Source organism: Xyrauchen texanus, unplaced genomic scaffold (assembly GCF_025860055.1).
Source record: "Xyrauchen texanus isolate HMW12.3.18 unplaced genomic scaffold, RBS_HiC_50CHRs HiC_scaffold_104, whole genome shotgun sequence".
Lineage (NCBI taxonomy): Eukaryota > Metazoa > Chordata > Actinopteri > Cypriniformes > Catostomidae > Xyrauchen > Xyrauchen texanus.
In genome coordinates this window covers 49,153-75,000 of record NW_026265366.1, presented here as the reverse complement: position 1 = coordinate 75,000, position 25,848 = coordinate 49,153, and the positions used below count along the sequence as shown (strand labels likewise).

The 25,848-nt window shown below is 38.9% G+C and overlaps 1 protein-coding gene across 1 annotated transcript in view; it reads left to right on the top strand.

Moving 5' to 3' along the window:
- Nucleotides 1–6: 6 nt before the first annotated feature.
- ttn.2 (titin, tandem duplicate 2) overlaps nt 7–25,848 on the top strand; it is a gene marked incomplete at its 3' end in the record, with an annotated part of 74,988 nt that continues 49,146 nt past the window's right edge. The window contains exons 1-37 of the mRNA XM_052124571.1: nt 7–67; nt 1,961–2,227; nt 2,607–2,876; nt 3,448–3,747; nt 3,837–4,139; nt 4,242–4,429; nt 4,920–5,034; nt 5,140–5,424; nt 5,754–5,905; nt 6,018–6,165; nt 6,760–6,937; nt 12,061–12,182; nt 12,274–12,561; nt 15,364–15,660; nt 15,788–15,974; nt 16,074–16,189; nt 16,306–16,605; nt 17,439–17,738; nt 17,834–17,939; nt 18,213–18,409; nt 18,493–18,804; nt 18,908–19,186; nt 19,343–19,642; nt 19,769–20,071; nt 20,391–20,909; nt 21,078–21,380; nt 21,475–21,774; nt 21,879–22,175; nt 22,307–22,591; nt 22,732–23,025; nt 23,121–23,420; nt 23,523–23,831; nt 23,925–24,124; nt 24,222–24,651; nt 24,749–25,057; nt 25,145–25,326; nt 25,426–25,555. Of these exons, the coding sequence (XP_051980531.1) occupies nt 2,080–2,227; nt 2,607–2,876; nt 3,448–3,747; nt 3,837–4,139; nt 4,242–4,429; nt 4,920–5,034; nt 5,140–5,424; nt 5,754–5,905; nt 6,018–6,165; nt 6,760–6,937; nt 12,061–12,182; nt 12,274–12,561; nt 15,364–15,660; nt 15,788–15,974; nt 16,074–16,189; nt 16,306–16,605; nt 17,439–17,738; nt 17,834–17,939; nt 18,213–18,409; nt 18,493–18,804; nt 18,908–19,186; nt 19,343–19,642; nt 19,769–20,071; nt 20,391–20,909; nt 21,078–21,380; nt 21,475–21,774; nt 21,879–22,175; nt 22,307–22,591; nt 22,732–23,025; nt 23,121–23,420; nt 23,523–23,831; nt 23,925–24,124; nt 24,222–24,651; nt 24,749–25,057; nt 25,145–25,326; nt 25,426–25,555 (9,052 nt within the window). The remainder of the gene's footprint in view (nt 68–1,960; nt 2,228–2,606; nt 2,877–3,447; nt 3,748–3,836; nt 4,140–4,241; nt 4,430–4,919; nt 5,035–5,139; nt 5,425–5,753; nt 5,906–6,017; nt 6,166–6,759; nt 6,938–12,060; nt 12,183–12,273; nt 12,562–15,363; nt 15,661–15,787; nt 15,975–16,073; nt 16,190–16,305; nt 16,606–17,438; nt 17,739–17,833; nt 17,940–18,212; nt 18,410–18,492; nt 18,805–18,907; nt 19,187–19,342; nt 19,643–19,768; nt 20,072–20,390; nt 20,910–21,077; nt 21,381–21,474; nt 21,775–21,878; nt 22,176–22,306; nt 22,592–22,731; nt 23,026–23,120; nt 23,421–23,522; nt 23,832–23,924; nt 24,125–24,221; nt 24,652–24,748; nt 25,058–25,144; nt 25,327–25,425; nt 25,556–25,848) is intronic.

Genomic DNA, 25,848 nt, shown 5'->3' with positions numbered 1-25,848 from the left:
GATGATGAGTGTGAATATGCCTGTGGAGTAGATGACAGGAGATCCAGAGCCCGTCTCTTTGTTGAAGGTAAGCTTGCTTACAAATGTGTATTTATGGTAGATAAAATACAATAATGAAATACTTATACTTATTTTACTGAAATAAAATTCTCCTGGGAAGCTGACATGTCCTGCAGTGTGACATGCTATATTCAAACTATTAAACAGCATTTTGATCATTCGTTTATGATTAATATGCATGCAGATTTTATGGTTGCATTTTTTTACAGTATGTGTACTTTCAGTATACTTGGAGTGAAGAAAGTACCGAGTAATATTAGGTTACTACATGTATGTACTTAATATGGGTTAGGTTTAGGGTTAGTAACTAGCAGTGGCGTACAGTGCATTAACCAGATATCCCTTCAGTCCTTCTAATCCAAGATGTTCCGTTAACTAATGGAGACAGAGATATGAGTTGTGAGTTGTGTGTCATCCGAAGATCCAGCAGCTGGTTTCCATTCAACATACATGGTGCCCTCTGCATTTGGTTTAAAAGTATTCAAAGCTGCCGGAGGATAATTATGGTCTGATGCATAAACTTGTGCCTCAATTGCTCAATTGGATTTGTATTTAATAATGCTATGTCAGCTGTGAACAGACATGCCGGTTTATGGACGTGTCATCTGTGATATTTACTGTAGTCACTATGGTTACAGGTGTTCGAATTCGGCCATAACTTCGGTTGTATACTCGCAGATGTCAATCCCAAATATTGACATGGCCTTGTTCTGTTGTGTTTCTTACATACCTTTTTATTCGGAAGCAGCACTGAGCGGAGCCTTTGTCACGGCGATCGTGAGAATATCTGATTGGCATTTACGATCGTACACATCGCAGGAAAGTTGTCAGTAGTCCATTCGTTTGAAGAAAATAATGTCATTTGGATTCTTCCCTGGTAAATCATCCACCAGTTTTAAGACTGCTTGTTCTGTCTGTATCACTGTTCATCGTCAGCCTCAAACATGGCTGAAGGAAAAAACATTAGTTACACATGTAACTGTGGTTCTGTGAATTCCAGATGACCACCAGAGGCAGTATTAAACACTACTGGATAATCCAGTAGTGTTTAATACTGCCTCTGGCGGTCAGTAGGAATGAAACAGAACATTCTTGTTTTACGTCGATTCTATGCGTAATCCCTTCTCATGTGAGCGGTGAATGGCCAAAGAGCTAAAGGCCAACCCGCAAGGCGAAATGAACACACCTGATTGGTCAGATTTTCTGTCACTCTGTTAATAAAAATTAATCACATAACCCTTAAAATCCTGTAAAGGGGCACATTGCTGTAGCTCTACAGCGTGATTTGACTGGTTGTTACAGACCGTTTAGACTCCATCAGAAGAAACAATGCAAAGCTATTTGAGGTAGTCTACATTAAATTTAAGTTGTTTTTGAAGTTTTATATTTCTGTATTTTAATGCATTTATTTATTATATGCATGTACACTGTGGAAAAAAATGAGGGAAAGAACGTTTTATAGTTTGAATAATGTTTCTGTCTGAATTCACGTCACCCCTTCTCTGAAGAGTTTGAAGGGCCTGTCCACACGCCACTGATACCTAGTAATTACTATAGATGTTGTAATTATATAGTATGTAAATGTAAAACAGTAATAGTATTTTTTATTACTATGTTATTAGAGATACTGTCGAATATTTGTACTTTCAAAAATGTATTTGTCACACCGCATGACCTTTTAAAATGAACCATTGAAGGCAAAAAGTTATTTTAAATGTTGAAATACTTCAAAGAAATTGTGACCAGTTACAGGACTTAAAATATACACTTTCTCTTACATATTTATTCACATTTCAACCTACAATTTTGGTGTATTTGTTTCTAGAATTATTTACTGGTTTTAAAGTAGTATTTTTATACTGCAAGAAATGACCACTTTGATGTTTTTACCTCTTTTCAGAGACCGCAGTGGAGATCGTCAGGCCACCCCAAGATGTATTTGAGCCCCCAGGATCAGATGCTGTTTATGAAGTTGAGCTTAACAAAGACAGAGTTGAAGTCAAATGGTTGAGGAACAACATGACCATTGTTCAAGGTGATAAGTACCAGATGATGAGTGAGGGTAAGATTCACCGACTTCAGGTCTGTGAAATTAGGCCGCGTGATCAAGGCGAATACAGAGTCATCGCCAAAGACAAAGATGCCAGAGCCAAGCTTGAGCTTGCTGGTAAGACAAAAAAAAATACAAAATGAAAACACTTTACAATAAGGGTGTATAAGTTAACATTATGTAATGTGTTAGGTATCATGGAACATTCATGTTAATTCATTTTATAAATATACCATTGTTCCTGTTAGTTCATTACGTATTAACTAATGTCAACACATATATTTAATGTTAAAAATGTATTAGTATGTCAAATGAACATTAAGCAAGATTAAAAAAATACTTGTGAAAAAATGTTTTTCATTGTTAGTTCATATTAACCATTGCATTAAGTAATGTTTACATATACAACCTAATTGTAACGTGTTACTCCAAAATTTGCAGGCAAAGCCCAATCAAATTCAATCAGTGTTGATAATATCTTTGTGTTTCTCCACAGCTGTACCAACAATTAAGACCTTGGATCAAGACTTGGTGACAGATGCTGGAAAGCCATTTGTTATGGCAGTTCCTTATAATGCATACCCGCTTGCTGAGGCAGAATGGTTCTTCAATGAAATTAGTCTGCCAAAAGAGAATATTCACACATCTGCTGACAGGACAGAGTACAGACTCAAGGACACTAAGAAGTCAGAGGAAGGCCGTTATAAAATCATCATCAAGAACAAACATGGAAAAGGGGAGGCTTTCATAAATCTAAAAGTTGTTGGTGAGTTATATTTATAGTTTATCATTTTGTTTTAGTAATATATAAAAATGTGCAATGGGGATGTACAAAATACAAAGTGAAACTGCTTCTATTTAGCATTTTTCCAATTAATAATTTTCTTTATCATTACAAATTAGCAGTATAACAGTTTAAATGAAAAATTAAATTGACATTTTCAGCATAACCATTTGAATGAAAAATTGAATTGGAATTACAATTTCTTTGCATTTCGTATCTACATGTTTGTGCAAAACATGATTATCCATGTTATCCCAGTATTTGAGAATCTTCCAAAGAGCATCTTGTGTGCTTCAATGTAAGCATGGAAATCTGTCATTGTGTACAAAGGAGTTAGCATGATCAGTGTCACACCTTTGCTAATTTGATTAGTGACCAAAAATAGTGTAGAATCGTTAATATTTATTTTGCATTTTCTTTATAAATTTCTGTGTAATTCCTGTTTAAAATAACATTTTCAATCCCAGATTTTCAACATTGTCTCAGAATGTTGGACCCTATTGTTTATCCAGAGGTGGTACATTTCTCCTTACTCATGAGTCTTCTTTCACAGATGTTCCTGGTCCTGTGAAGAACCTACAGGTTGTTGACACTGCTGATGGTGAGGTCAGCATTGCCTGGGAAGAGCCTGAGAGTGATGGTGGCAGCAAGATTTTGGGTTATGTGGTTGAGAGACGTGATATCAAACGCAAGACCTGGACTCTGGCAACTGACAGTGCCGAAAGCACAGAATACTGTGTAACCGGGTTACACAAAGACTCCAAGTACCTGTTCCGTGTCTGTGCACGCAACAGAGTTGGAAGCGGGCCCAGTGTTGAGACAGATAAAGCTGTTCAAGCTAAGAATAAGTTTGGTAAGTCAGGAATATCTGAAGTTTTAAGCATTTGCTCTGTGCATCCTAGTAAGTGATTCTAATTGTGTTTTGAATTGTAAACATTCCAGATGTTCCTGATGCACCACAGAATGTTATTGTTGGAAATGTCAACAAGTTTGGTGCCACAGTTTCCTGGGAATCACCACTGTACGATGGTGGATCTGAGATCACATCATACATCATTGAGCTCCGCGACAGGACTTCTGTGAGCTGGTCTCCAGTCATGGTGACCAAACCACATGAACGCACAGCTATCATTAATGATGTTATTGAAAATAAAGAATACATATTCCGCGTGAAGGCTGAAAACAAGGCTGGAATTGGCAAGCCAAGTGCCGCAACTAACCCAGTCAAGATCATGGACCCCATTGGTTTGTGCTGTTCTATTTTGTAAAATCTCATATATCCTATAATTTTTGCATACATAAAAAATGTCTTACTTAATATGTGTATTGTAATGTCTTGATTTTCAGAGAGGCCAAGTCCCCCACTGAACTTGACACATTCTGAACAGACTAAGGACTCTTGTCTGTTGACCTGGGAGACTCCCTTAAAAAATGGAGGTACAGTGATCACTGGCTACATCATTGAGAGGCGTGAAGAGGGTACAGACAAGTGGCTAAGATGCAATGCCAGGCTTTGCCAGGATCTGCTCTACAGGGTGAGTGCTGCCTTTGCAATCAGTGTTTCCTGTATAAGTGTGTAGGAATACACTTCAAAAAATCTTTCTCTTACACAGTATTTTTGACTTATTTTCCCGTCATCCTCAAAAACAGTCATTTGAGAAGCAAATTAACATAAGATACTAAGTCTTATTTGAATAGAAATCAAATTTTTTTTAGTGAGTTTTAGGCTTAAAACAAGAAAGAAAAATTGGGTAAGAAAAATAAACTTGTTTACCCTTTGAAGTAAATGTATTTTTCTTTCCCCTTTAACAAATTTCCAGAAGCATAAACCTCAAAAATGTGTTAGATTGCTCTTAAAACAAGTAATATCATGTCATTCTGCCTTTCCAGAAAATGGATCTTGTTTCAAGTATGTTTAGATATTTTTAATTGAATAACAAAACAAAAATAATTTAAGTAAGTAAAATTAATAAAAATGTGTGGTTTATTATTGCACAAAACTAATCCTTAGCATATTTTCCACAGATTTCTGGCCTAAAGTTTGGAAAACAATACAGCTATAGAGTCCTTGCTGAGAATGCTGCCGGTCAGTCTGACCCCTCCAACATTGTTGGACCTGTGTTGGCAGATGACCCACACTGTAAGAGATCCTAGCTTCATTCCACACCTCATTATCTATAATATTTGTATTATTATATTTTAATATTGAAGATACTAACCATGTGATATATCTCTCTCGGTACAGCTGCACCTACTCTGGACTTGAGTCTATTTAAGGATGGTCTGGAGGTTATTGTCCCTCACCATCTTGCAATTCGTGTCCCCATCAGTGGGTACCCAACGCCCACAGCAAAGTGGACTTTTGGTGAAAATGAGCTTGCAGCTGGTGACCGTGTGTCCATGGCAACAAAAACTACCTTCACAGAGCTTGTTATCACCCCAAGTGTGCGGCCAGACAAAGGCACATACTCCTTGACACTGGAAAATGATGTGACCAGTGTCTCGGGAGAGATTGAAGTTAATGTCATTGGTACGCACAGTATTGTATTGCAGATATGTAAACTACCCTGCAAATGCAAAATGCAGTAATTACACACATAGCCGAACTTGAGTAATGACTGTAAATGTTTTTCTTTGGCAATGATCTGTCCTGCAACAGATGAGTTTGGCTCAAATATGCTCAGATTCAGAGAAAACAGAGTGAGACTATTTATAATCTACATTTGGCTGAACAATCAAAAAACTTTCAGTACTTGTGTAGTTACTGCATTGTGGCTTTGTAGGGCAGTATACTTCAGAGAGTCCAGTTTTAGTGTCTTGGACAAAGACACTCTTATCCTTTTGTTTTTTACTCTGTAGCATCTCCGAGCGCACCCAAAGACTTAAAAGTTGCAGAAGTGACCAGAAAACATGTCCACTTGATGTGGGAGGCACCTGATCATGATGGAGGGAGTCCAATCACTGGCTACCAGGTTGACAAACGTGATGTGTCCAGGAAAACCTGGGTGAAGGTAGGGACAATAGCATATACAGTATGTGTCCATTAATTTCTGTGAAACTGTTCTTATATCTGCTATAGTCTTTCCTACAATCATCCATTTCCTTGTTTTTATGTTATTTTAGGTGATGGCAGGTTTGCAAGACCAGGAATACACAATTACAGATGTAATTGAGGGCAAGGAGTACTTGTTCAGAGTTATTGCCTGTAACAAATGTGGCCCTGGAGAACCTGCTTACACTGATGAGCCAGTGAATGTGTCTTCACCTGCTAGTAAGTATCCATACTACTTAGAGATTAAGTAGTGGTCAACAATGCCTAGTCAAACAGTGAGATTGAGAAGTGGATCAGGTTGTTTTATTATTTGTTTTATTATTTAGATTTTATACTATTAGTGGCAGTGCCTTCATTAGTGTCAGTTTGTATGGAAAAACTCTCTTGGAAAAGTTGTGTGTATAAATTCCCTTTACAATCCCCCATAAAGCACTGCTACTGTGGCCATACACATACGTTCCTCAATGGACATTTTATTTTTACCATGTTTCAACTCAAAAATAGTCAATATTTCCCGTTAAGCTCCATCTAGTTGTTTTTAAATGTAAAAAAATGTCTTAATTAAATGCTCCCTAAACAAAACATATACAATGGGGGTCAAGTACAGTAACTGCAAGACCAGCATATTTATACTGAGCTCCCCTTAGAAAGATTAGTCGACAAGTTGTTCAGGCAAGCCACCAACTAGATGATTTTGAAAAAAAATTGGGTTTTGCACATCCCTAATTTGCATTGTTAAATACCCTGCACTTTATCATTGACAAAAGACATGGCTTCTAAAAGTTCAATTGTGTGTTTTTGTGTGTTACACAGCTGTTCCAGACCCACCAGAAAACCTTAAATGGAGAGATAAGTCTGCCAGCAAGATCTTCCTGTCATGGGAGCCTCCCAAGTGGGATGGTGGTGCTGGAATTAAAGGTTATATTGTTGACAAATGTCAACGTGGCAGTGACAAATGGGAGCCATGTGGGGACCCAATTCCTGAGTTAAAGTGAGTGATAGCTTTCAAATTAAAGTTTAAATATAGCCACAAGTGGCAATCATCGGGGTCCAAGCACATGTGAAGAAATAAACAATATAATCAGAATTGACAGAAATTATGAAGTGGATGCCAAATAATACAAATTGACAGAATAGGTCCTCCCTAACCTAAATTTGCTGAAATTTGTGTACCAAAATTGTGAAGCTGTAAAAGGCACATAAAGGAATCATACAATTAATCCATATGACTCCATTGGTTGAATCTATATCTTTTGTAGCAAAATAATTCAAGAGTTATGTCCCAAAATGTTATTTTTGTTTGTTTTATTTGTTTTGTCTGAGTCAAATGAACAAAACCAGAAGTTTCTACTATGTTCTGGTGCAGAGATATGTGATTTGTTACTTGGTTGCTAGGGAAACCCCATTTGGTTGCTATGCATATCTGCTTGGTTTGGAAGCCTCTCCCTGACAAATAAAAACAGACTTGGTAGTCTGGTCAAAGTGGCGAGCAAGATTTCCAGGGGAAGTCAGGCTCAACCAGGGGAGTTATACATAAAACAGGTACAGAGGAAAGTTAGAGCTATAGCTCATTCACAGGATCATCCCCTTAGAACAGAGTTTGAGCTTTTGCCCTCTGAGCGGCGTTATCGAGTTCCTAGATGCAGAACAAAGAGGATGCACATATCTTTCATTTCGGCAGCTGTGAGGCACCTTAATGGCAATTAGCACTTCATATTAACTTGCACAAGTTGCATTTTTGCACTTGACAGTGTCCTGTATTTTACTTATTTATTTATTATACATTATGTATATTGGGTGCTAATGTGAATTCCTTCTTTGCTGGTTGGTTTGTTGGTGAGTGTTGTTGTATGTTATGTGTTTTATGTTGAGCATTGCTGCAAATTAAATTTCCCCTTGTGGGACAATAAAGGTACTTTTGAACTTTGAACTTTGAACTTTGAATGCAGTTACCAAGGTGATACTTAACATGGCTCCTTGGCATCCTGAGTGAAATAAGTCAACTCGGAAGTCTCTACGATGTTCTGGTGCAGAGATATGTGATTTGTTACTTGTTGCTAGGGTATCCCCATCTGGTTGCTAGGCAGATACCAAGGTGATACTCAAAAGGCTCCTTGCTACCCTTAGTCAAATAAAAAAAAAAATGTCACTACAATGATCTGGTGCAGAAATATGTGATTTATTACTTGGTTGCTAGGTTAACCCCTTCTGGTTGCAAGTCAGTCACTAAGTTTATACTCAAAAGGTTCCTTGCTACCCTGAGTCAAATGAACGAAACCAGAAGTCTCTCCGATGTTCTGGTGTAGATATATGTGATTTCTTACTTGGTTGCTAGGGTAACCCCATTTGGTTGCTAGGAAGTTACCATGGCGATACTCAAAAGGTTCCTTGCTACCCTAAGCCCAATGAACAAAACCAGAAGTCTCTATGACATTCTGATCCTGTGATCCCCATCTAAGCATTTTGATGGAAGTCAATGGGATTTGGTTGCTAGGGTGCTCTAAATGGTTGCTAGGGCATGGCTAAGTAGTTTCTTTGGTGATACCTGAAGTCTGATTGCTCACCCAAGTAAAACAAGCCGACTGTCATTTCTCTAGGATATTCTGATCCAAAGATATCACAGTCAGCCATTTTGAATGGAAGTCAATGGGTCTGGTTGCTAGGGTACTCTAAATGGTTGCTAGGGCATGGCTAAGTAGTTTTTCAAGTGGATACATGAAAACTGATTGCTCACCCAAGTGAAACTAGCCAACTGTCATGTCTATAGTCCATTCTGTTCCAAAGATATCCTTCTCAGCCATTTTTAATGGAAGTCAATAGGCCTGGTTGCTAGGGTGCTCTAAATGGTTGCTTGGGCATGGCTAGCCAGTGAATAGAGATATTCTTATTGGCTGATTACTAACCTGGCTCAAAAGATCCAATCGCCAAGTGTCTACAAAATTATGTTCTGAAGATACCCTTCTGAGTCATTTTGAATGGAAATCTAAGGGGGTGGTTGCTAGGGTGCCATAAATGGTTGCTAGGGCATGGCTACGCCATTTCCAAGATGAAGCTTAAAGATTGATTGATAGCCCGAGTGAAATGAGCCCACCCCTATGTCTCTATGACATTCTGATTGGGAGATATAATCCCACAAAATTCATCGTCTTGTCATAGAAGGAAACAATTGTTTTCATGGTCAAAAGCCTTGCCATAGTATGCCTATGGGGCACTTTTGGGCTGGTTTTAAGGCAGCATTTTACAGTTTTCTGACGCAGCCATATAGCCACATATTCACAGATTTATTTGCAAACTAATATTATAAAAGTCAGAAGACATTGTCAATGTACCACGTTTCTTCAAATAAATGTATATGCATTCATACACTCAGTGGTGGGCTGTGCATTAAAAACCTGTCACCTAGGAAACACAGTTTCACAATGAATAAGACACCCTATGCCTTTGGGCATCATAAATTATGTTGCAGTTAACTAATAATATGAATTTACATTTTAAAAACACATCCACGCACGAAAGCCAGAACTTGAAATGACACTTAATGCTCAAGGAAGCCTAATTTTAACTGCAACATGACTGTTTGTGAAATCCCGAACAGACATTCAAAAATCATAATTTTTCATATGAATCTACCAATGAGGTCTATTATACCTGGAAAAATCTATCTAATATTATTTGCGATATGTTGCTTGCAATAAATTTAATTTGTCAGGGTACATGGTTATGCTGCATTCCCTTCATGTTGGATGTGTGATATTCCTACTTGATATCTCAAACCATAAGTTCATTCCATTCCCAGATATTCGGAACTGCAACACTCCCGTTAGCTTAGTAGGACTTTGACTCTCATTAGAGATGTCTCCTAGAAACCCAGCTGATTAACAATGCTGCCGCACTAGCATTTGTGCTTCAGGTGTACCATTATCAAAAGAGATTATAATGTTTTATTCCATTGCACTTTTCGTAGTAGGAAGTTGTAAAAATCCAACTTTCCCGTTGAATGGAACGCAGCACTACTTTTCAAAACTTGATAAGACACTGAATGCTCAAGCAGCCTAATTTACACTTAGAAAACTCCTTATGTTGCTATAACAATGCAAAAATCACTTACCAACTTACTTGAAGTGAAAATCGGAGCTCCTTTCCTGGTTAATAAATTATGCAATCACACGGTCATGCAGAACATCTTGTGTTTTTAAATTTATAAGGATCTCTTTCTCAGTGGCGATACCAGCAGTAATGACAGTCGACTGGTTTGCAAGATCTCGTGCTCTTCATTTTCAAATTACGTACATCACTTAAAGTGTGATTGCGTCACTCCAGGCCAGCTAGAAGGCCTTGACCGGGACATATCCTAAAGATCACACTCACCAAGAACAAATAAATCAATCTGATTGGCTAATGAATCTGACAATCTGACTGTAGTTGATCAATCATTTGCACTGTTGAGGGATTCTGAAGAAATTCTGAAGGCCTGATGGGGTGGAGCTCAACTCACTTGCTGCTTCGGGCCTGCGATTTGTAAAACAGTTGTCATGCTTTGCTTGTAACTTGACATTTTTCTCTATTTGTTTGTAGATTAATTAAGAGTGGAAAACTATTAAAAAAAAATACATAGTCAAAAAGGTGATGGAGAATGAAAGGATGAAAAATATTTATTTATTTGTCATGTTAGGCCAGCAGAGAAGGCTTTGCTGGCCCTGAGAATTAGCCACTGCATACACTTACGAAAGCCTTAGACTTATTTTCCTGTGGCAAATTAAATTTGCTGTTAGCCCTCCGTTAATCATAAATCCATGAAATTTTGTAAAATTCCTCAGAATGTCCTGTTTTCCATATTTACCCAGTTTTGTGAAATTTGGCATTTGTGCACACAAGATACAGGTATATTAGTCATAATGGGCCACACTAGTCAAATATATTGGATTGTATCTTCTAGAATCTAGATGATTTAATGTATCAAAACTCTTTTGATAACTTTTTGCCTGCACGGTTTATCGCTGACCTGGGCCAAGCTTGGTGAAGATTTGATTTATGCCCAAGGAGGAGTTCGAATAAGTTGGGTTTTCAGTAAATTAGAATGGCAGAAATATTTTATAAAATGACATAAAACTGAGATATACATTTTGTTGAACTTGATGCAATGATTTAGAGGTAAAAAGCATTTTGATTTTAATGTGCAGAGTATTTAGCAAAAACGTAATGTTGTTGGCATAGTGCCACCTTATGGCCGATTCTCACAAAATGTGGTGCACAGCCTCATTTTGACAATGTGTATGAATATCTCAAGTTTTGATGTCATTCAGTCATTTAGATTTGATGTTATTAGCTGCTGAAAGCCATGTTTGTTGATATTTCCAAATTATGTTTGAGTGATATGGGCCACAGAAGATGCAAACCAATTTTCAGCATCATTGATCATACTGCTGCAGAATTATGAGCATTTTTCAGTTGTAGTGCCCCCTATAGGCAGAATTTGACGTGACTTGGCGTGCAGCCTCAGAATGTCATGTTGTTTACATTTACATTTATGCATTTGGCAGACACTTTTATCCAAATCCCCCCAGAGCAACCTGGAGTTAATTGCCTTGCTCAAGGACACGATGGTGGGGTTCGAAACCAGTGTACTTCTGATTACCAGATTACCAGTTATGTGCTTAGACCACTACACCACCACTCTGTGTATCTGCTACATTTGGACTTTTAGTTTGGTAGATATAGGTCAATTTCGATTACATGGAAGACGCCTGACCAGTTCGTTGGCTTATGTCTTCGTAATGCTTTGACTAACTAAAATTATTTTGCTAACTTTTTGAAAATTCAAAATGGATGAACAAATTTATAGACTGAAATTAAATCAGATATATACGTTTTGTTTTGACACCCAGACACTTTTAAAGCAGAAAAAGAATAATAAATAATAATAAACAGAAAATCAGTATGAATACAAGAGGGTTCCTGCACCTTCGGTGCTTGGACCCCAAATAAACAGAAAATCAGTTTGAATACAATAGGGTTCCTGGAACTTCGGTGCTTGGACCCCTAATTATAATTTACTTACAAGCTGAATTGAGGAGCAGACATGCAAAAGTGAAACTAAAATAACTCCACCAACAGGTTTGAAGTGACCGGTCTCATTGAAGGGCAATGGTATGCTTATCGTGTGAGAGCTTTGAACAAACTTGGTGCCGGCAAGCCTTGCAAGGCAACAGATGAGATCTTGGCTGTTGATCCTAAAGGTAGATTGTTAGATTATTATTATTTGGATTAAAAGTCATTAGGTTGGAGGAAAAGCTCACTTTGTATTTGTTTTCCATTCCAATTTCACAGAACCTCCAGAGATCCAGCTGGATGCAAAACTGCTGGCTGGCTTGACTGCTAAAGCTGGCACAAAGATTGAACTTCCTGCTGACATTACAGGCAAACCAGAGCCTAAAGTCAAATGGACCAAAGCTGACCTAGTCCTAAAGCCAGATGATAGAATTGCTATTGATACCAAGCCAGGCCATTCCACTGTGTCCATTGCTAAGTCCAAGAGGGATGACACTGCTACATACATCATTGAAGCAGTCAACAGCAGTGGACGTGCAACTGCAACCGTTGATGTCAACATTTTAGGTTGTGGCACTTTCCTCTTTTAAAGAGATATTCCAACCCCAAAATTTCCCTCATTTACTCATCCTCATGTTTTTCCAAACCCGGATTACTTTTTTTCTACCATGGAATACAAAAGGAGATGTTCGGCAGAATAACAGCCTTTGCCACCCTTCACTTTCATTGCATGGGGAAAAAAATGCATTGATAGTGAATGGTGACTGTCAATGAGTCAAAGTCCCTAAAATGCAGCCTAACAGGGATTTGCCCAAAGCTACTATATCATAAAAATGTCCACTTTTTAAAATGTGCCAAATATTATATTTATACATAGGAATTCCCATGCATTCATTAACCAACCTGAGCACTGCCAAGTTATGATTTAACAATGGAGGCCATCTGTCCTTAACAAAACTTTGACCACATTTCCCAATTAAATGTAATTCCACAATTATCCCATCAATGATTTAGGTAATTATCTGGTTACCTTATTTAGAATCCTAGCCCACACTCTCTCCTCCAATACCAAGTTTAGCTCTTTCTCCCATAATCTCTTAAGAGAAGTTGAAGTTCCATCCCACAGGATGTGGAATAAATTACCTTTATTCCATATTTATGCTTCTATGTTTACGAGTAAACAGAATTCTTATTCTTATACCGCTTTTCGCATCTGGAACAGTAGAGAGGCTTGTTCTTGAGATTTATTCCCCTGCATTTTGCTAAATCTGCACATAATTTAACTAAATAATGATGTCCTCCACATAATGTAAAAAAATGTGGGCACAAAATCTGCTTCAAATGTATCATAAAACTTTCTGATAGACTTAAGGTGCGATCACTTGCTTGTAGGCTATATGTTGATTTTTTTCTAATTTCTTTAAATGTTTGCAAAAAATGTCTCCTTTGCAAAATGTGTGCTTGATATTTCATAGTTGCTTGACATGTAGTACCTCCAGAATAACATTGTTATACATGCACATATATAAATGAAAATTAAGTTTCAGAAGATTATAATTGTAGAAATACAAGGAGATTGTTATACAAGTGTATAATCTTGGGTCAGATGTCCAGATAAGGCATATGTATCTGACTTGGAACGAAAAATATCTGATCTGTATTTTTTTGTGAAAGTGTAAATACAGCCAAAAGTCACACTGTTGTTATTTACACTGATGAGCCAAATCGTTATAACCTTTATGTCTATTATGCTATTGGTCCTCCATGTACCACCAAAAAAGCACCGACCCACTGAGGCATGGACTCTACAAGACCCCTGAAGGTGCTCTGTGGTATGCCATGGATCGGACATGTTGGTCCCACAGATGTTCAATCGGATTGAAATCTGGAGAATTTGGAAGCAGGGCAACACCTTGAACTCTACATCATGTTCCTCAAACCATTCACGAACAATGAGTGCAGTGTGGCAGGGCACATTATCCTGCTGAAAGAGGCCACCACTATCAGGGAATTCCATTGCCAGAAAGGGGTGTACCTGGCCTGCAACGATGTTTAGGTCGGTTGCGTGTGTCATATTGATGTCCACATGATTGGGCGAACCCTGGGTTTCCTAGCAGAACAATGCCCAGAGCATCACACTCCCTCCACCGGCTTGTCGTCTTCCCACTGTGCATCCTGGTGCCATCACCTCCCTAGGGAAACAGCTTGCACGTACATGGCCGTCCATAAGATATAAAAGAAAACAGGACTAATCGGACCAAGTGACCTTTTTCCACTGCTCCAAGGTCCAGTTCAGATGCTCACGTGCCTATTTTAGGTGCTTTCGATGGTGGACAGGGGTCATCATAGGCACTCTAAAAGTTTTGCAGCTACGCAGCCTTATACACAGCAGGGTGCGATGCACTCTGTGTTGTTACACATTCCTCCCGTAACCATCAATACATTTTTCTGTGACTTGTGCCACAGTAGACCTTCTGTCAGTTCGGACCAGATGGGATAGCCTCCGTTGCCCTCACAAATCATTGAGCCTTGTGCGTCAAACACCCTGTCGCCGGTTTGTGGTTTGCCCCTCCTCGGACCACTGTCAGTAGGTACTCAACTCTGCTGACCAGGAGCACCCCACAAGCCTTGCCGTTTCAGAGATGCTTTGACCCAGTCGTCTAGCCATAACAATTTGGCCCTTGTCAAAGTCGCTCAGGTCTTTACTCCTGTCCATTTCTACTGCATTCAACATGTCGAATACGAGAACTGCTTGTTTGCTTACCATCTAATGTACCCGGACCTTGACATTTGCCATTGTTAGGAGATGATCAACATTATTTGCTTCACCTGTGAGTGGTCATAATGTTTTGGCTCATCTGTGTATTTCTGATTTATTTATATATTTATTTTAGCTTTTTTGTTTGTTTGATACACGTTCATCTTTATCAGGAAATAAATAAATGAATAATATAATTAAATTGTACTTCTACTACTACTATTACTATTACCGGTACTACTACCACTAATAATAATAATAAAAGGCATATTTGATATATGGAAACTATAAATGTAAAAAAGTTAAATTTAAAAAAGGGCTCTTCAGGATAAAGCCCATCCCACATACAATTATGTCAGAATACAGACAGATCATTTTACCATAGAAACAGATACAGATAATGGCTTGTCTGTACAGCCCTACTGCCAAACATCATCTTTTGTGTTCAGTGGAATGGAGATTTTCATCTTTGGGTGAATCAAAATTATTTTACAAGAAAACAACCCAATAGTCAAATCTCTTAACATTAAACCTTTATTTTTTAATTGATTTAAAATATGTTTATGATACAGCTAGTATTCATATGCAATATCTCTTCTAACTCTGTGTAGATAAACCTGGTCCTCCAGCTGCTTTTGATATCTCTGAAATCACCAATGAGTCCTGCTTCTTGGCCTGGAATCCACCAAGAGATGATGGTGGCTCAAAGGTGACAAACTATATTGTTGAGCGGAGGGCTACAGACAGTGAGATCTGGTACAAGTTGTCCTCGACCGTGAAGCAGACCACTTATAAGGCCACCAAACTCGTGGCTTTCAAGGAGTATGTCTTTAGAGTCTATGCTGAAAATCAGTTTGGCATTGGTGCCCCAGCAGAACATGCCCCAATTATTGCCAGATACCCCTTTGGTATGTTATTTGATGCAGTCACAACAATTCAAACACTTTTGTGCCTCCCATGTCAGCTGTTTCAGAAATTATTATGTATGCACAATATTAGATAAATACCCAATTGACTTCCAATTGAATTCCTTAGATTCTCCTGGTCCTCCATACAAATTGGAGACATCTGAAATTGCAAAGGATGCAGTAACTCTGACCTGGTATGAGCCTGATGAGGATGGTGGAAGTCCTATTACTGGCTACTGGGTAGAGAGATATGAGCCTGACAATGACAAATGGATTAGATGCAATAAACTGCCTATCAAGGATACAAATTTTAGGTAAGGACATGAAATTTCCCTAGTATATCATTGTTGAGTGTTGTTACTTTTGAATGTTTGTTTCTTTAGAAAAAAATCTGAAACACATTTTGTTTGCAGGGTAAAGGGTCTGCCCACAAGAAAGAAGTACAAGTTCCGTGTTTTGGCAGAGAATCTGGCTGGACCTGGCAAACCAAGCAAAGAGACAGATCAGATTTTGATCAAAGATCCAATCGGTAGGATTAACATTTGATAAATATGTCCTACTCTACCCATTTAATATATAAAACCATAAAATGTACATTTTATATGGCGAGCGCGTGTGTGTAACAGATAAATTAATTTATTTTAGATCCTCCATGGGCTCCTGGCAAGCCCACTGTCAAGGATGTTGCCAAAACATCTGCCTTCCTGCAATGGACAAAACCTGAGCATGATGGTGGTGCAAAGATCGAGTCCTATATCATTGAGCTCCTCAAGAGTGGAACTGACGAGTGGGTTCGTGTAGCTGATGGTATTTCCTCTCTTGAATACTTCCTGAGAGGATTAATGGAGAAGCAAGAGTACTCTTTCCGAGTAAGAGCTGTCAATGCGGCAGGCGAAAGTGAACCGAGTGAGCCAAGCGATCCAGTGCTTTGCAAAGAGAGACTCAGTAAGTCACACTACTAACATAAAAAATAAAAAACATTAATGTACATGATATCATACACAGTATTTTTCTAATAACCATCCTCCTTGGTAGTAGTCGCGTGATGCCATGCAAGGGTCGTACCTGTGAACGGCGAGCCCTGCGCACTTTGCGATTTTTTTTTTTTTATATATCCAAGTCTTAAGATTATGGAAATGTACAGGTTTGGGAATACCTTTATTTAATTAAGTTAATTTATAGACACCTGATAGCAGCGGTACAAACAAATTATTATTTTAATCTGGGGACCCCCAGATGATGGAGACACAACCCATGTCTTTTGGGGATGTGTTAAGATCCAAGAATTTTTGTTGAGGATTCAACCTCTGTATTTTAGGTGATGGGGGTGGAGAATAAGCACTTAAAAACTGGGTCCTAACTAGCATTATGATTGCCAGACAGATAATTTTAAGGGGTTGGCAGTCGGCTAGAGTGCCCCCATTTCAGTAGTAATGTTCATGGATGGGCAGGCATCCAGAAGACTGGGGAATTTAGATATTTTTTGTGCAGAAATGGGGCAAGTGTCTGGCTTTTTTGGAGGGCTCTCGGGGAGGGACAGTGGAGAGAGATGTGTAGTGGATTTATATGATTGTGATATATATTTTTTGTTTTGTTTAGTTTGTTTGTTTGTTTGTGTGTCTATAATTATGTGACTACTGGGGTGTTGTTGGAGGTCGGGCTGGGGTTGGGGATTGGTAAGGGTTAAATATTGATTCTGTTTGTATATGTTTTGCTTTTCATTGTTTAATAGATGAAAAAATGTTAATCACAAAAAAATAACCGTACTCCTTTAACAGATCCTCCATCACCACCAAGATGGCTTAATGTAGTTACCAGCACCAGGAACAGTGCTGAATTGAAATGGACAGCACCTGAGAGAGACGGTGGCTCTCCAATCACAAACTACATTATTGAGAAGAGAGATGTGAGACGCAAGGGCTGGCAGGCTGTGGACACCACTGTGAAAGAGCTGAAGTACACTGTTACCCCGCTGAATGAGGGGTCCCTCTATGTGTTCCGTGTAGCTGCAGAGAATGCCGTTGGACCCAGTGAATACTGTGAACTTGTGGACTCTGTTCTCGCCAGGGATACTTTCAGTGCGTACAAAGTCTTTCTGATTGCTCAAGTTCTCTCTTTGGTTAATTGGTATTTAGTACTGAATTTGTCTTATGTCTGCTTTTTGTCTTCACAGGTACCCCTGGACCCCCATATAATCTGACCATTACTGAGGTGTCAAAAACTCATGTTGACCTTAAATGGGAAGCACCTCAGAATGATGGTGGCAGACCAGTCTTGAGGTACAGTAAGACCATTTCATTGGTTGGTTGGTGAAATTGGGTACCATCTTGACCCAAGCCAGTCAGTAAATGTAACCCCACAAAGAACACATATACCTCAGTCAATACTCATAATAGTATATAACCTCCCCACCCCTAAATGTGAAACAGATCAACATAATCTACTAAATATGAAGGATATAATGTTACAATTTAACTGTACCCTTTGAAAAAGGAAATAAATTACACTAACACGTAAAACAATTTCCTGTTCTAAATATCTATGCATCCTAGATATGTCATTGAGAAAAAGGAGAAGCTTGGAACCCGTTGGGTGAAATCTGGAAAGACTTCAGGTCCTGACTGCCATTACAGAGTGACTGATGTAATTGAGGGGACTGAAGTGCAGTTTCAAGTCTGTGCTGAGAACGAGGCTGGAGTTGGTCACCCAAGTGAACCCACTGATATTGTGTTAATTGAGGACCCAACAGGTATATAACGAAAATATATGATAGTATTGAAGAATGAGACTTTAGTGTTATGTGACCAAAAGTTACATTCTTTCTCTTTACAGGCCCCCCATCACCTCCACAGGATTTGAATATCACAGAGGCAGCCAGAGATCATATTTCTATTGCATGGAAGGCACCAGACAAGAATGGAGGAAGCCCTGTTATTGGCTACCATATTGAGCTCTGTGAGTCCGGAACTGAGAAGTGGATGAGAGTCAACTCTCGTCCTGTCAAAGAGCTGAAATACAGAGCAGGGGATGAAGAGGGCATTGTTCCTGAAAAGCAGTATACCTTCAGAGTCCGTGCTGTCAATTCTGTTGGTGCCAGTGAACCGTCTGACATTTCTGAGAATGTATATGCCAAAGATTCTGACTGTGAGCATTTTTTTTTTTTCAAATGTTGTAAAATCTTTACAAATGTTGTTGCCATTTTAATTTAGGATTAACTGTGATTATCCTATGATTCATATTACCACAGGCAATCCAACCCTTGATTTCCAAACCAAGGACCTTGTTGTTGTGGAAGGTGAAAAGATGCACCTCCCTATTCCATTTAAGGCTGTGCCATCACCTAAGATTACATGGCACAAAGATGGAAATGAAATAAAGGCTGATGACAGAATCTTCTTCAGAACTGAGTACACAGCCTGCCATCTAGAAATTCCAAGCTGCTTACATGCTGATTGTGGCCAATACAAAGTTACTCTTGAGAACAGCCTTGGTTCATCTAGTGGAACAATCAATGTTAAAGTTATTGGTATGTTAATGTGTTCTGTTATTTGTAACCTAATTGAAATCTTTTTTTTTTTCCTGCTGGACCTTTGTGTAAAACATTACTTTCATAGTGATTTATTTCTGTTATTGTTGTAATTAATTAATTTGTTTTGGTTATATTGTCCTGTTTACAAACTAGGCCTTCCCGGACCATGTAAGGAAATTGTTGCTAGTGAGATTACCAAGAGCTCTTGCAAGGTGTGCTGGGATCCTCCAGACTATGATGGTGGTAGCCCCATTCTCCTTTATGTCCTGCAACGCAGAGAAGCAGGCAGGAGAACCTACGTCAACGTTATGTCTGGAGAAAACAAATTGAGTTGGCAGGTTAAGGATCTCATTCAAAATGGAGAGTATTACTTCCGTGTCAGAGCTGTGAACATGATTGGTGGTGGTGAATTCATTGAGCTTCGTAACCCTGTAATTGCTGTAGACCAGAAGCGTAAGTAAATCTATAAACTTCAAAAATAATTTAAGAGCAATTCCACAGTTATTTTCACCAATTCCATATGTAAATGTATTTACTATTTACATACTATTATAAATGACTGTTGTCCCTCACATACAGAACGTCCTGATCCACCAGTTGATGTGGAAACAAACAACCCTACTTCTGATACGGTGACCCTTACCTGGAAGCCACCCATGTATGATGGTGGAAGCAAAATTATGGGTTACATTCTTGAGATGATGATGAAAGGGGAAGAGAATTTCATGAGATGCAATGACTTCCTTGTGCCAGTGTTGTCTTACACTGTTAAGGGGTTGATGCAAGGAAAACAATATCAGTTCCGTGTGCGTGCCGAAAATGCAGCTGGTGTTAGTGATCCCTCACGCAGCACACCGATGATCAAAGCCATGGATGCTGTTGGTATGAACTTACTCATTTGTTTTTTGACATAACAGACACTTTTATCCAAAGTGAAGTCCCCCTGGAGCAATCCATTGTTACAGTATATACCTTACTCAAGTCTCAATGATGATAAGATTCATAATAAATACCTCAGTTCATGGGTTGACTAAGATAAACCTAAGATCAAATGTGGGACCTTTATTTTTACCTGTCCAGAGGCTTAACCTTTGCAAGCTACTACCACACTATAAAATATGTAAAGAACCAGCATATATTAATAATATTTAGTGTAATTTTAACAGTTTTTTATATATATATATTTTAATTCTTCTTCCAGATCGTCCAAAGGTATTCCTAAGTGGTAATCTACAATCAGGCTTGAATGTGAGACGAGGTGAAGAGATCCGGTTGGATGCCTACATCTCTGGATTTCCGTACCCCCAAATCACATGGACGAGGAACAATTCAGCGATTTGGCAAGAGCCACTGAAGAAGAGACCAGAAAAGCCTATTAAGAAGAAGAAGGAGGAAAAGAAGGAGCCAATTACAGAGAAGAAGGAAGACAAAGATGAGAAGAAGGAGGAGGACAAGGAAAAGAAGGAGGAAGACAAAGAGAAAAAGGAGGAGGAGGAGAAGAAGGACAAGGATAAAGAGAAGGAAAAATTGGAGGAACCTGAGGAGCCTGAAGAGGCATACCACCCAAGCTTAAATGAACGTCTTACACTCGACACCAAGAGGAAGGGTGAATCCTTCATTATTGTTCAAGATACTATCAGGGGGGATCACGGTGTGTTCACCATAAAAGTGGAGAATGATCATGGTGTTGCCTCAGCTTCCTGTGAAGTTAATATCCTTGGTGAGTTTTATTATTATTTTTTGTATAAATTATGTTTATTTTTGGTTGAGGTACTCCAACCAAGGTAAGAACCTTTAACTGCTAAGAAACACTTTACAAGAAACAGTTTCCCATCAAGAAGGTTTTTAAAAAGTAAGGTATTCTGATTTTCACATTTATATTTTTCAGATACTCCTGGTCCCCCGGTGAATTTCAAATTTGAGGAGGTAAGGAAGAACTCAATCCTCTGTAAGTGGGATCCCCCTCTGGATGATGGTGGTAGTGAAATCCTGAACTACATATTGGAAAGAAAAGATAACTCCAAGATAGAGCTTGGATGGATCACTGTCACATCAACCCTCAGAGGCTGCAAATATCCAGTGACAAAACTCATTGAGGGCAAGGAATACATCTTCCGTGTCACTGCAGAGAACAAGTATGGTCCTGGAACACCATGCATCTCCAAACCTGTCATAGCAAAGAATCCATTCGGTATAAGGATTTTCCATTGTTTAATTTAACAAATTTTTTATTTTATGGTTTTTCATAGTTTAGTCTTACATTTTAATGTGCTTTGTAATTTCAGATCCTCCAGAGGCACCAGAGAAACCTGAAATTAAGGATGTTACAGCCAACAGTATGCTTGTTACCTGGACAGAACCCATTGACAATGGCAGCCCCATTCTGGGATACTGGGTTGAGAAACGAGAAATTAACAGTACACACTGGGCAAGAGTAAATCGCAGCACTGTTCCTGATCTTGAAATAAATGTGGAGGGTCTTTTGGAGGGTTTGACATACATTTTCAGAGTCTGTGCAGAAAATGTGGCTGGACCTGGAAAGTTCAGCCCCGCATCAGAACCAAAAACAGCACAGGCAGCAATCAGTAAGTTTACAGCATTTCACTTTACTATATGAAATATGGACACACTAGAGATCAAATTGGAATTTCTAAATGTACTATATAAAAATGTAAAATGTTTCTTTCAGTGCCTCCTGGTCCACCAATCCCGAGGATTGTTGACACCACAGACTATTCAATTGAAGTTGAATGGGATCCTCCTGCAGACAATGGAGGTGCAGACATCTTTGGTTATCATGTTGACAAAATTGTTGCTGGAACCAAGGACTGGTCACGAGCCACAGAGAGACCACACAAGAACCGCACCTTCACTGTGTTTGGTGTTAGAGAAGGCGCAAAATACATTGTCCGTGTTGTGGCGGTCAATTGTGTGGGTGAAGGTGCTCCTGGACTTACGGATGCTGTAATTGTGAGAAATCCTGCAGGTATAAACATAAAATTTATATTAAATTGTTATATGATTGTTAATTTACTAATGTGATAATTATTCTAATATAAATACTGCAGCTAATACATACAGCTAATATAAGATATCTCTGTTTATTTTCCAAAACAGAGGTTCCAGTCATCGAGCTTGATATCACAGTGAGAAATGGTGTTGTTGTTAGAGCTGGAGAGATGCTGAGAATCCCAGCACATGTGACTGGAAGACCTCCTCCATCCTTGAAATGGACAAAGGACGATGGTGCATTAGAGAAAGACCGCATGGAGGTAGAAGAAGCTGGACAGGACAGCACTCTAATCATTAGTTCCACAAAGAGGAGTGATCATGGCAAATACCAAATTCAAGCAGCAAATCCAAGTGGCATTAAATCTGCATGGACCAGGGTTGAAGTTATGGGTGAGCACTTTTGAATTGTAACATGAACCTGATGATTTATGGTATGGATTATATGGATTCATTTTCATTACTGCATGCATAACATACATTTTAGACAGCTCTAAATCTCTAAAAACTCGTTTTTTTTAATCCCTCCTCAGATGTTCCTGGACCAGTTCTTGACCTGAAGCCTGTTGTGGTTACCAGAAAGTTGATGATGTTGAATTGGTCTGATCCTGAAGATGATGGTGGTAGTGATATTACAGGATTTATCATTGAAAGGAGAGAACCAAAGATGCACACTTGGAGACAACCCATTGAGACCGTTTCATCCAAATGCGAGATTGTAGGTATTATTGAGGGACAGGAGTACATTTTCCGTGTTGTGGCTAAGAACAAGCATGGATGTGGTCCCCCAGTCGATCTTGGACCTATCCGTGCTGTGGATCCTCAAGGTAACCTTCACATGATACAAAATGCTTTCACATCCTCAACAACACTCCCAGTTATGTCCATATGTATTTATCATCATATACTCTTTGAATCCCAGGTCCACCAACTTCTCCTGAAAAGTTCCACTATACAGAGAGGACTAAGTCCTCTGTTACCATTGAATGGAGGCCACCCCGTAATGATGGTGGTAGTCCAATCATTGGGTACATCATTGAGAAGAAGCGTCAAGATGAACCAGCTTTCCAGCGTGTCAACCCAGAGCTGTACACTGCTCAAATTATGACCATTGATAATCTTGATGAGTTGCACATGTATGAGTTACGTGCAAAGGCTGTTAATGCAATTGGTGAAAGTGAGCCCTCAATTACCATGACTGTTGTTATTCAGGATGATGAAGGTTTGTAGAGTTCTTGGTTTATACCATTGTACATCACTGGGTTGTATGGTGTTTCAGCACACATTTTTAATAAAATAATATCAATTCATTTGATCATTATAGTGGCTCCAACTCTCCATTTGATGAAGCAGTTCAAGGGCGATTTGATCAGAGCTAGGAAAAATGAACCCATTGAGATTCCTGCTGAAGTCACAGGCCTGCCAATGCCAAAGATTGAGTGGCTGAAGGATGATGTTGTCATTGATAATGTCACAGAGAATCTCCTTATGGAAACCAAAGAGACTGACAGAGTGACATCACACACAAAACTCTCAATCCCTGGTGTTGTGAGATTGGACAAGGGCACATACACCGTTACTGCCTCAAATCGTTTGGGATCAGTCAGTCATTCCATCACAGTGGAAGTGCTGGGTAAGTTGTTGTATACAGCATATGAATTAATTTTTTGTGTGTGTGGTTATTTTTGTATACTTTTTGATTTATGATCTTATTTTTTTGCCACAGATCGTCCAACACCACCCAGAAATAGTGCTGTTTCAAATATCAAAGCTGAATCTTGCCAGCTTACCTGGGATGCCCCGTTGGATACTGGTGGCAGTGAGCTTACCAACTACATTGTTGAAATGAAAGATCTTAATGTTGAAGATCCTGAAAAAGCTGAGTGGGTGCAGGTTACCAACTCCATTATCGAGAAGCGATATGGGGTAAGCCAAACATTGATTTCATGATTTGTGCTTGAAACGTTAAACTAACGCTTTCGTGTTGTTGAAGGAAAAGATAAAGCTTAAATTACTTTTGCAGGTATGGAACCTGAAAACAGGTGGCAGCTATAAATTCAGAATCAAAGCTCAGAACAAGTATGGAATAAGTGAGGCCTGTGAAACTGAAGAAGTTCAGATTAAGGATCCCTTTGCTCTCCCTGGCCCACCTGAGAAGGTCACTATTGCAGAGTACTCTAAGGCCCATATGTTACTGACATGGGAACCCCCTACAGACAGTGGTGGTTCTACAATTACTGGTTACTGGTTGGAGAAGCGTGAAAAGGGTACTTCCTATTGGTCTCGTGCGAATAAAGCCCTGGTGTCAAAACGTGGTACGAAAGGCTGGGAATACCAGGTTACTCGACTCATTGAGGGAATGGAGTATGAATTCCGTGTGATGGCTTGCAATGCTGCTGGTATTGGACCACCTAGTGCAATCTCAGAGTCTGCCTTTGCTGTCGATTGTCTGAGTAAGAACATAAATAAAATGAAATGTTTTGAATTGTGAATATTTTTAAATGTAGGCGTTTTAAACATACTTCATGTTTTTATGTGTGTGCCCCACAGCTCCACCTAGCATGCCAGCAGCCCCTGAGGTTGCTGACAAAACCAAGCATAGCGTCACCCTTGCATGGACCCCACCAGCTAAAGATGGTGGTCGTCCCATCAAAGGTTACATCATTGAGATTCAGGATGAAGGCACATCTGAGTGGGCCAGGATCAATGATGCTGATAATCTGCATCCTACCACTGATTTTACCATTCCAAATCTCCCAGAGCTTAAGAAATACAGATTCAGAATCATTGCAGTCAATGATATTGGCGAGTCTGAGCCAAGCCCAAGAACCACTGAAGTTCGCATAGAGGACATTCAAAGTAACATCTTTGTTTTGTGCTAAAATAAATATTTACTTATTAAATTATGTTTGCATGTTGATCTTACGCACTCTCTTAATTCTACAGCTGCACCAAAGATCTTTATTGATATCAGTGCACATGATCTGCTGTGCATTCGTGCTGGAACTCCATTTAAGATTCCAGCAACTATCACAGGACGTCCTGTTCCTAAAGTTACATGGGAGTTTGATGGCAAAGCAAAGACAGAAAAAAAGGATCGTCTCCATGTCTTACCAATAGATTCACAGGTAACATCACTCTCTATTTTTAGACATAAATATTATTTTCACCTGAATCTTTGCAAATTTTTTGTATTCATTCATTTTGTATTTTTGTTTGGTGATTAGGTTGAATCTACTGACACTACCTCCAATGTTTCAATTCCTGTGAGTTTGAGAAGCCATTCTGGCAGGTACATAATTACAGCAAAGAACAAATCAGGACAGAAACACATCAACGTCAGAGTAAATGTGCTTGGTGAGTTTGCTGCCCAATTATGTAAAACATTTTATATATTCTATTACAATAGAATGTTAGTATTTGTAACACTTTGCATTAAGGTTGTATTCATTAACATTAGTTAACACAATAGTTAGCATAAACCATCAATAACAAAATAACAGTATTTTGCAGAATTTATTATTGTTGGTTAATGTTCATTTCAACATGTACAGTATCTCACAAAAGTGAGTACACCCCTCACATTTTTGTAAATATTTGATTATATCTTTTCATGTGACAACACTGAAGAAATGACACTTTGCTACTAT